Genomic DNA, 11,917 nt, shown 5'->3' on the forward strand with positions numbered 1-11,917 from the left:
AAAACCATTGTCTCATGTATTGTGTCTTTTTTTCTTTTTTAACTCTTTTTAAGGTAGAGGGGTAAATCTGTTCTTTCTTACCATATCTTCACCAGAAGTGGCAGTTTACTCTATTTTACCAGTCATTTGTCTGAGCACCAAATAAATGCCAGCACTGCCCAACAAAGGAGAAACAGCATGGAGGAGGTGCAGAATTTTGGAATGTTGCAACCCCATCCTTTCTCTCCCACAGAGCACCTCCTCTGGTTGGTAGCACACACTCCAGGTGAGGGTCTAGGGCTAGAGGCTCAAAAAAAAAATGTTCTTAAGTTTCTAAGTAAGCTTTTGGGATTTGTGGCAGACTTCTAAAAACCTATACCTTCCAGAAAGCAGGCTTAAATAAATCTGATGGGTAAGAGCAGGAGTGGGGGAGGAGATCCTACATTGCCTGAGGTTAAACCAGACTTGCCTTAGTTTATCAGATTTTGAACACATGAAGTTTTCTGTCATCAGGAATGGTGAGCAGATATTAGATGTTAAGTTTATTTATGGGAAAGTACATGTACCTCTTTTTAACATGAGTAGATTCATTCTCTCAAGAAGTATTTAGGAAGGTGATGGACATGTTGGACTGTGCACCAAGCATGGTCCTAGGTGCTGGAGAAATTGGAAAGCCCACACAGTCAGGAGCCCCACTCTCCTGAACTTGCATTTTAGTGAAACAAGCACATAGATAATAGTGTAAGTTCAAAAAACAATGAGAGCTGTAATGAGACAGATAGTATGGTGCCCTGAGTGATCTCTTTTGGGTAGAGTAGGAGGCGCTTTCTCAGGGAGGTGATATTTTGAGTAGAGGTAGAAGTAGGTTGTGGGGACATCTGCAGAAGAGGTCCTCAGGAATAGGGAGCAAGTGGGAAAGTCCCAGACTCCACGCAAGCCCTCCACAAGTAGGAATTGGGGAGTGGGTGAAGGGCTGAAATGAACATGGGCTGTAGCACAGCCAGGGCCTCATGGACTGTCGTCTGTGAGTGACAGCTCCCCAGCAGAGGAAGGGTAAAGTCAGGCATGGGGTTTAGAAGCTGGAGGAAGGGAGTCAGCACTGGCTGGTACCCCATTCATCTTCTCCTCACTACAACATTTTTTGGAAATACTGTCTATGCTCACTGTTCTCAAGCTCCCTCTTCTCCTTTGCTCTTGAAGCCACTGCAATCTGGCTTTCATCCTCACTGCTGCCTGTGGCTGCCTTGTCAAGGTTGCCAACAGACTCCATGTTGCCCAGCTCTGTGGGCATTCTCAGTCCTCATTTGTACAGCGTTTCCCCAGGTATCCATTCCCCTCCATGGTCACATCTCCACATGGGGAATGGGCAGATCCCATTCTCCTGGCACATGTCTTACTCCACTGGCCACTCTTCCCCAGTTTTCTTCAGTCTTCTTCACTTGTTCCTTCTCATCTGACCACTTAATATTGGAATGATTCAGGGGACTGTCCTTGAGCCTCTCCTCTTTTCTGTCTGTATTCATTCCCATGATGAGCTCATCCTCGCTCATGATTTAAATGCCATTTATACGCTGGTGATTCCAAACTTACAACCATTGCATGAACCCTTGTTCTGAACTCAAGACTGGTATATCTGTCTACTTGGATGTCTAATGGGCATCCCAAACTTGACATGCCCCAAAGCGCTATCAATCTTTTCCACAAAACGTGTGGTTTTCCCTATCACTGTGAATGACAGCTCCATCCTTACAGTCATTCAGACCAAGAACTTTTGAGTCACTGTTTGTTCCCATCTGTACCTTTTTTTATTTATTTGACAGACAGAGAGAGAGCACACGCATAAGCAGGGGGAGCAGCAGGCAGAGGGAGAAACAGGCTCCCCACTGAGCAGGGAGCCCGATGTGGAGCTTGATGCAGAACTCAATCCCAGGACTCTAGGATCATGACCTGAGTTGAAGGCAGACACTTAACCAACTGAGCCACCCAGGTGCCCCCCATCTGTACCTTTTATCTAATTTGTTAGAGAATCTTACTGATTCCATTGTTAAAACACATCTGTAATCTGACCACTTCTCCCTGCCTCTACTGCTATCCCCCTAGTTCCAAGCCATTACTAAATTAATACAACTGCCTCATAGTTCTACCTGCTCCCATCCTTACCAGGGAGACCGCTTTCAAAGTAAGCCAGATGATGCCATTGCTCTGTACAGCACTCTCCTGTGGCTTTTCATCTCATTCACCATGAAAGCCCAAGCTGCTGCATGATTTCCGGCATTACCCACCATCACCCACTCCTGCACCCTCATCTCTTACCTCCCTGTCCCTTGTTCACACATGCCCAGATACAGACCTGCCAGATACTGGTTCCAGAACATGCCAGGCAAACTCCTGCCTCAGGGACATGGCCCCTGCTGTTCCCTCTCCCCACTTACCCTCACACTGATGTCATTTTCCTCAGGTTCTTGCTGTGAGTCTCTCCTGATTACTCCATTTAAAATAAACCATATCCCCTCCCCTAGTGCTCCACACACCTCTTTCTTGCCCTATTTTTCTACACAGTATTTCTAACATGCTTTATTTTCTGGGTATATGTTTATTTTCCTTGTCTGCCTCTTGCACTGGAATGACAGCTTTAGGAGGGTGGGGATATTCACCTGTTTTGTTCAATGCTGTGACCCTGGTACATAGAACATGGGCTCATGGGAAGCTCTCAATAAATAGCAGTTGGATGAAAAAAACAATAAGGCAGAAGGTGAAAAAGGTATATCAGCAGAGAGAATGGAATGCACAAAGGCATAAAGATGAGTAAAAGTGAACTCAGGAGAGCTGGGCCTGTCCCAACCCTGCCACTGACCCCCCAGTATGATCCTGCCTCTCTCTAGACTGTGTCATTCTTTCCAAACCAGGGCTGGACTCACTGACTGTGAAGGCCCCTCCAGCACCAGATCTCTTAGACCTGGATCCTTCACTGGGGAGGGAGGTGGCTCTGGGGTGACAGAGGCCAGAGGCTCCTGGGAGAAGCAGCAGAGGCCAGGGCACAGGGGAAAGAGGAGGGCAAAGCTGAAGCCCAGCAAGCAAGAACTTGCCTGAAAGGAGAAGCCCTGGACCTGCTTTTCTCGCCCAAAGCCCTCTGACCTCTCTCTCCCCTTCCTGCCCCCATCCCACGCCAAGCAGGCTTTCTAGTAAAACCTGAGTGGCAGGAAAATAACACTCCTGCAGTTTCCATCTTCCCTGTCTACACTTTGCAGCTCTCTGGCCTTCCTCTGTGACAACCGTGGGGATGCAACAGGACTCCCATATCTATCCCATTCAATGGGCATCTCTGTCATCAGTGGTGGAGAGAGAAGTTGGCCTGGGAACAGAGACTCCCTGCTTGGTGCCCTTGCTGGCTGCGGAACCACTGGTCAGTTGTTACACTACTCTGTCTCAGTCCCTCATCTGTGTCGTGCAGAGGATTAAGTTAGAAGATGAGGAGTATTTAGCACTATGTCTCATAAACAACAGGCTTTGCAGGTTTGTTTCCTTTGCATTCTCCCCAGGGAGACTCTTGGAGCCCTGCTCTGTTCTCACTTGCATCCATGCACAGGCCAGGTGAGTGCTCACATGGCATGTCATCGAAGCACACCTATCTCTCAGTTTCTATACCTGTTGCTCCATCAGATGGGACTTTCCTGAGAGCAGAAGCAGGAAGTTCCCCCTAAACCTAGGGTTTGCTGAGGTCACCAGTTGTATCTTCCTGACTGACTGGGAGGGTCGGGGGGCAAGCCAAGGCTCTCACCGGTACACTGGCCCATCTGGGGCCCCAGATGCCATCACTTGCCCTGACTCTGCACCGTGGCCTGGTTTGCTGGAGATAGGAAGCAGGTAGGCACGTTTCAGGGAGGACAGACTGGGCACTGTTTTATAGTCTGGACCACACCAACCCATCTGGAGGCCTAAAGCAGCTGGACAGCTTCACGACAAACTGTCCACAAACACAGATTATAAAGGAGGTTAGAAAGAGGCCATGCTGGGGCTGCTCACAGGAGCTCAGTAGGACCCAAGAGAGGCAAGGAAATGCAAGCACTAACTCTTCCTGGTGAAAGCCTCTCCTTCAGGACCAGATATGTTACCAGGTCACCCCCACCACACAAAACTGCACACACTCACACACACTCCTACACACACACATGTGCATGCATGTACTCAATATGCACGTAAACCAGTTCAAAAGTCATTTTAAGAACAAATACTCCTCTCAGGAGGCAGCTGATGTAGGGTCAGGTGTCCCCACCCCCCACCACTCCCTAATTAGCAGGGGAGACAGAGGGATGGAGAGTGTAAAACCAGGAGGTTGGCCAAGTCCTGAGGTGTCCCTGCCTCCTTTGACTTGTCTGACCACTGGCAACCCTTCTTGGTAGACTGCACAGCTGGACTTTGTCCCTCTCTCCCTTTTTGTTCTGCACCTGCCTCTTGTCTCTGCTCTGTGATGTCCCTCCCTATTCCCTCCACCCATGGCCTTGTCACTCTTCTTGTCTGCCTTCTACCAGTTGTGCTCTTCTAGCCACTGCCTTCAGATCTTGCACACAGCCTGGGTGAAGTCTTACCCCAAGTGTTTTTGCCCATCGTCTGCATTCTCTGTGGTGGGCAGAGACCTTGGCATCCATCTCTGGCCCCATGGGGCTGTCTGTATACTCCTCAACTGTCACCTGGATTCCTTTTTTGTCCACATCAAGGTTAGACTCAAATGGCTGCCTCTCTCCTGCCCACATGGGGCCCCAGGCCCCTCCAGGAGCCATCATGCCTTAGGAATGCAATCCCATTTGGATTCCTCAGTGAGCCAAGCATGAGGGAACACAATCAGTCTTCACGGGGCCTCATGCGCACAAGGGAGACAGTCTCCTAGGCTGAGCTGAAGTACCGCCTGAGGCTCAGGAGCAGGCCATCCAGAAGGAGTAAATGGGAAATCAGATCTGGCTTCTGTCTCCACTCTACTCCCATGTACTATGAGACTTTGGGGCTTCAGGCTTCCCATTGGCAAAATGAGAAACTTAAAACTGAAGGTTTTTGAATACGTTGCATCCTTTAAACTCTCTATGTAGGCCAGTAACAACACTCCATTCCATCAGCAAATATTGGCCATGACTCTCAACAATAAAAAAGTCAGTTTGAGTACAGTCTATGTGCTAACCACATGTATTACCTCACCAAATCCTAACAGGAATAGAAGGAGGTATTTGTATCCCCATTTTATAAACAAAGAAACTAAGGACCATAGAGTTAATGTGACTTGTCCAGATAACAAGAGGTACAGTAAGATTCAAACCTGGGCCTGTCTTATTCCAAGGCCAGTGCCCAACCTTGAACAGTAACATCCTCCTGGTTGGATTAAGCTAAAATAAACACCAGCACCAGCCAGAAAGTAGAGTTTTCTATTCCCAGGACTAATGAGGGTCAACCCAAGCACATTTTGGCTGAATCTAGCCAGAGAAGACTAGCCCTTCTTCCAGAAAACCTAGAACTGACCACAATGGGGTCAGTCACTAAATGGCTGACTCATGGAGTTGGAAGATATCTGAGGTTATCTCATGCAACGTGTCACCGCCATGAGACACTCGGGCACCAGGGGAGGCAGCCTGCTGGGGAAGAGAGTCCACTGCATGGAGATCAGGATCATGTGGTTTCCAGCTCAGCTCAATTGCAGACTTTCTGTAAGTCCTTGGGCAACTCATATCTCCTCTCCAGACTTCAGTGCCCACCTGTCACTACAGGGGCTTGGACGCCTTGCAAGCACCAGGCTGTGTTAGGAAGCTCCTATGCACCAGGCACTAGATAAGGCCTTCCCCATGCATTAAGTCTCCTCAGTTCAGGCATGCTGCTGCATTCTGGTGCAGAGATTCAACTACAAAGAATGTGATTGCCCAAATAGTGAGCCCAGGGGGGAGGACACCCTGTCACCTGGAGGGGGAGGGCACTGAGCATCTCCTTTCCTCCACTACTGATAGCCTTTCATGCCTTTGCTCCTCTTGCTGTTCCAAGAGCAGAGCTGTGACTGGTTTTCTACAGCAATCAGCACTGGGGACTGAACGTGGGAACCAGCAATCCCACAGGACAAAGAGGGGAAGCCAGAGGAAGACAAACAGAGGCAAATGGAACACATCACCCTAACCAATCCAGAAGCCCAGGGAGGAAGAATCAGCCTCTTGGCCCTTTGTTGGTCTTATCTCCCTTCCTTGCCTTATTCCCTCCCAGAGCAGCAGATGGGCTCAAGAGGTGAATGAGGAGTGGAGGTCAGGTTCAGGAGGCTGTGAAGGTGAACAAGGAGGATTCAGGGCATGTGGGGAGCCTATCACTGAGGGTTGCAGATTGGGAGATGATGTCAGTGGCAGTGACCTGGTCAGAGGAGGAGGCCTATGGGGAGGAAGGACAAGTTAATGGCTTCAGAGAGTGGGGGCATTGCCTCACCAAGAAACAGTTTAGGCATGGATACCTAAGATGGGAACACAGGACCTCCTGGTCCAAGTCACCTTCCTAGGACCCTCTGCCATTACCCCATACTGCCAGCTTACTAAGAGCTATCCTTGACATCCTCCCTGCAAGGCAGTGAAATGCAGTAACCAATGCTCCCCCCCCCCCCCCCATCTAGGCAATAGTTCAAATGGATTGTCTCACTCGGAGAAAAAGAGAACCCAGCCAGTTTCTGCCTCTGCAAGAGAAATATCCAGGGCCTCCCTGGGTTACGGAAGAGCTAGGGTCAAGGCCTCTGCCATGTGTCATGGGATATGAGCTCATCCTCATTACACTGGGCGGGGGCTGGACAGTTACCCAGACTCATCATGTGCACCCGGGGCCTATGAGATCACTCACACAGACATTGAGAGAATCTCCCCCATATACATGCATCTGTGTCCCCTAAATGGGGCAATCTGAGGGCAGAGCATGGGGCCTCCGAGCCCCTAAAATGCTGGGGCTTCTCCAACCCCTCCCCTGCACACACATACAACCTCAGCTCCCCGCTCCACCCTTCTCCCCACACCCTAGATTTGCCGAGTGGCCAAAGGTTCACACACACTGTCTTCCCCCCAAAGCTCTTATTATGCTGTGAATCAGAGGGTGGGAGGCAGATCTGGCAGATAAGAGCCCCTAGAAACCCGTAAGACCGGTGTGACTTCCTTGAGCAGGGCCTGCTGCCCTGGGACTGACTGTCATGGGCTGGGGAGAGGCAGATTCCTCCCATGTGAGGTCAGCATCTGAGTGCAAGTCATGGGTGCCCATGTGAGGATGCTTGGTTAGTTCTTCATGGGGGAGGGGGAAAGCAGAGGGTGTGAAGAGGGCTTTCCCTACCTCAGAAGATAGCTTATTCCTGTGCTACAGGGAGGGCAGTGTGAGGTCCTGGGTGGGTTCAGGGAACAGATTGGGCAAGGGTAGAGGGTAGTATTCCAGAGGAGGGAATGCTCCTGTCTTTTCAGACTGGGCCCCAGGCATATGACAAAATTAACACTATAAATAGATCTATTTGGGGCTGGGAGGGAGGTGCCTATCAGGAAACCATTGGGAATCAGGACACTCCTCAAAATTAGCCCCAGAAATGAGTATTTGCCTTCATATTATTCTAAAATTTCCTTTTGATTAGGTTGTAAAGAAGAGAGTTTAAATAAATGATGTCTACAAAATAAGCTATTACCCAATCATTAAAAAGAAAGGCAAAGTCACAATTTGATTTTGTTCATATACACGTGCACATGCAAAATGCTAAAATGTTTAATAGTATATTATCTCCAGGTGCTGAGATTCACCATTCATTCATTCCTTCAACTAATATTTATAGAGCACTTTGTATATGTGGTGGTTATGATAAATTCTGGGAACATGGTAGAAAACACAGCAGGCAAAACCCCTCCTTATGGAGCTTATTTTCCAAAGACAAAAAAGAAACAAGTGAACAAATACAAAAAGGCTCTCAACTGTTATCAGTGCAATGAAGAGAACCAGAAGATAAGCCTCTAGGTAAGGAGTCAAGGAAGGCTCTCCGGCAGACCCCAGCACTTATCGGAAGCCAAAAGATACAGAGAGCCAGGAACCCTGCAGAAGCCAATCGGCCAAGAGAGAGCAGACACCAAGCCCTGAGGTGGGAAACCCTGGACTTGTCCTAGGAACTGAGGAAACCTAGTGAGGGTCTTTGAAACTATGGCAGTGAATTTGGATTCCAGATGAGCTTGGTCACTTTTGGCATTGAAGAGGGATAAGCTCCAACCCCCACCCTGTAGAGCTGCTTAAGCTATTTTTAGAGAATGATTTGGAGAAAGCAATGGATGATTTGGTTTTGATCTTTATACCTTTATGCACTCTAAGAAAATTATAGAAAAAAGCAATAAAAAGCAATATTTATTATATTATATATTTTATATTTAATACCTGTTTCTTTGTGTGAGTGGTCCATGCTTTGGAATATTTATGAGCATGGCTTTCTTGAGAACTTCTGTAACTACAAACTTGGGCATGGGACCTAGGCAGCCCTAGCTCACAGCAGAAGACCCCTATAAGCCTTCTACTTGACCCTTCTGGTCTAAAGTCTGACCCCCTCAGGACAGGATTTATTTCCATACAGAATGGAGTTATAGATATGTCCTGAGAGCAGATGGACTGTGGGCTAGTGGCCACAAGAATCCCCAGCAACCCCATCCCTTCATGAGATGTGATTCTTCCCACCTTGACACCACATACCCCAGCCTGAACATCCCATAGAAACACATAACTTTCCATTCCATGCCCTTGGAAATGAATCTCCAGGCCTAATTATCAGGATGACCTTGTTTTACAAGTGAAGAAATTAAGATTCAGAGAGAAGGCTTGGCTGAGGTCACAAAGCAATAGGAAAAGAGGACAAGTTTCCCAAGATGCTTCCCTCACCTTCCCATGCCCAGGTCAGATGAGTATCACAGGAGTGATGGAGCCCCCAGAGCTCTCTGTGTGTCTCCATGAAAAGGGGCCTTGAAGGGTTTTCTGCTTCAGGTGCCTGTGATGAGTCAGAAAGGGGCTGAAGGAAGTTGACCAACTTGAGTGGTGAAACCAGTCCATCTCCTTCAACCAGGGAAGGAGGTTGGGCTGGGGAACAATATAAAGGGCACCCTGGCCCCTGTTCAGCTCAGAACTCCACTAGAGGCCTCTGCAGCCGTCTCCACTTGAGTCTGGTAAGTATTAGCTGGGAGGACTGGGGCTGGCACCAGGGGCATCCAGCACACTAGAATGTGGCTAGGGTGGCCAGCCTGGGCAGGTGCATGGATCACTCTCAGGCTGGATTCAACTGGACTACCTGTCTTTCTAGGAGGGCTCAGGTCACTGTGCTGAAGGACATATATCATGGCATGGAAACACAGAAGAGAGAGCAATCCCCTCCCCTCCTGTCCCATCTTTCCTTGGTTTGATGTTTTGGAGTGTGTGTGTGTGTGTGTGTGTGAGAGAGAGAGAGAGAGGGAGAGAGAGAGAGGGAGAGAGAGAGAAGAGGTAAGATGGGGATGAGGGGGAGTATAGTCAATTTCTTCCCTGAAACTGTTTGATTTGGGCTGACCATGATTGTGCCTTCTTTAGGGGGGCAGGGGTTTGAGGGAAATGCATGTAACTCTTGTTGTACTGCAGAAGGGAGAATGGCAAAATGGGGAAAATCTTCTATTTGGAGAAACCCAGGCAAAGCAGAAGCTGGAAAATCCAACTTAGAAGTGCAAGACTTGAAAGAACTGGCTCCGCTCCCCAGCAACCTTCCAGCCCCTCCCCCCACCCCATCCCCCAAGTGCTAGAGCTGCAGCTAAACCTCTGAAGGTCATGAAAGAAACCCCTGGAGTTGAACAAGCCAATCTGCTAATTTTATAGAGGAGAAATCTGAGGCCCAGCAGGATTAAGTGACCTGCTCAGAAACATACAACCTTTCAGTGGGACAACTTAAGCTGATACTATGTTGTGTGAGTAGTCCAGGGTATGTGCCATGGACCACTGATTTTCTAGGACTCAGGAGCCCTCCAGGAGTACTCCTCTTTTCCTAGGGCTTCACCTCTTCCCATCATAACCCCAGAACTCATCTCTCCTTCTTGGTCAGTAGAGGTCAGAGGTAGGGGCAGAGGCAAGGATTAGGCAAGAAATGGCACCCAGTAACTCTGAAGACAGACCTCTTTGTTGGCTCTTTCTAGGAACAAAAGGTTCCTCCCCTTCACTCTGCTGCATCTGGGGAACACAGCCCAGAGTGGGTAGGAGAGCCCCAACCCAAGGAAAGAGAAAGGATGCTGAGAAACCAGGCCCTTCTGCAGATTCTGGGGATTCATCCACTCCCTCTGCCTTCAGTCACCCTTCTGATCCCTTCTGTTTTTCAGGTTGATCTAAAGCAGCTTCCAGGATGTCCCAGCAACACACTTTGCCAGTGACCCTGCCTCCTGCCCTCAATCAGGAACCCCTCAAGCCTGTTTCTTCTCCCATCGATACCCAGCAGGAGCAAGTGAAGCAACCAACTTCACTACCGGCCCTGTGCCAGAAGATGCCCTCCAAGCTCCTGGGGGAGGTCCCTTTGGAGCATGGGGAGAAACACACAACTCTTGTGAAGGAGGTTCCCGAGCAACAATGTGAGCCACAGCAGCAGGAACAGCATCTGGAACAGCAGCAACAGCAGCAGCAAAAAGAATCACAGGAGCAGGAACTGTGCCTGGAACAGCAACAACAGCAGCAGCAACAAGAATCACAGGAGCAGGAACTGTGCCTGGAACAACAGCAACAGCAGCAGCAACAAGAATCACAGGAGCAGGAACTGTGCCTGGAACAGCATCTGGAACAGCAGCAGCAGGAGCTACAGGAGCAGGAACAGCATCTGGAACAGCAGCAGCAAGAGTCACAGGAGCAGGAACTGCATCTGGAACAGCAGCAGCAGCAGGAGCTACAGGAGCAGGAACTGCACTTGGGACAGCATCTGGAACAGCAGAAGGAGGAGCCAAAGGAGCAGAAAATACAGCAGCAGCAGCAAGAGGAGCAGTGTGAGGAACATCAGGAAGCAAAAAATCTGGAGCAGCAGCTGGAGCAGGTGAAAGCACAAAGGGAGCAGCAGCAAAAGGAACAGCTGGAACAGGAAAAGAAGCTCTTGGACCAGCAACTGGATCAAGAGTTAGCAAAGAGAAATGAGCAATTGGAAAAGAAAGAAGAGCAGCTGCTGGAACAGCAGGAGCAGCCGCTGGAACAGCAGGAGCAGCCACCAGAGCCAGCAGAGCAGCAGGAGGGGCAGGTGGAGTGGCCTGCATTTGTCCCAGCTCCTGGCCAGGTCCAAGAGACCCAGCCAGTTCAGTCACTGAAGGGAGAAGTCTTACCCCTCACAGAGCAGCAACAGCAGAAGCAGGAGCTGTATGGCCACCCAAAACATAAGTAAGCACCCCCAGTATCCCAGAGGCTCTCAGACCATCCCACACAAGTGAAGAGAGAGCCAGTGGCCTCACTAATTTCAGGTCCCCAGCCTGGGTGGCCTGCCTCATCTGTGAACCTGCCTGACTCTGTCCTTCTGTTTCTTTGATGGGGCTGGGGGAAGGGGAAGTTATTGTTCAGCAACCACCCCTAATGAACTCGGCCCCAACCTCAGGTGGCCAAATCCTCTGCCTAAGGAGACAGTTACCATACTAACTCTGACTTCATCCCCAGTATTATAGTTGAATCTGTGAGTGTGTACAATAATACAGAATAAATCCTGGAAGTCCTTGGATCCTGTATTCTCTTTGTCTTTTCTCCTCTGTCTCTCACCATATAAAAACCTGTGTGTGGGTCAATGGTTGCAACAGACTCTCTTGGCCAATTCCCAAAGGAAGAAAGACATCTTTAACCCTGCTCCCCAAACCACCCAATGTATTCACCAGCTCCTTAAAAGGAAACCAAACCAATACCAAACCAAAACAACTTCACTCTTGCACCTGAAAGTAAAGCTTGTCAATTGCTGATC

The 11,917-nt window shown here is 49.1% G+C and overlaps 1 protein-coding gene across 1 annotated transcript; it reads left to right on the forward strand.

Annotated features, from left to right (window-relative positions):
- The first annotated feature begins 10,342 nt into the window (after nucleotides 1–10,342).
- Nucleotides 10,343–11,356, forward strand: IVL (involucrin). The gene has a single exon (XM_032399131.1). The coding sequence runs from the start codon at nucleotides 10,343–10,345 to the stop codon at nucleotides 11,354–11,356; it is 1,014 nt and encodes a 337-aa protein (XP_032255022.1).
- The last annotated feature ends 561 nt before the right edge of the window (nucleotides 11,357–11,917 follow it).

The sequence above is a fragment of the Phoca vitulina genome, unplaced genomic scaffold (genome assembly GCF_004348235.1).
Source record: "Phoca vitulina isolate PV1807 unplaced genomic scaffold, GSC_HSeal_1.0 scaffold130, whole genome shotgun sequence".
NCBI lineage: Eukaryota > Metazoa > Chordata > Mammalia > Carnivora > Phocidae > Phoca > Phoca vitulina.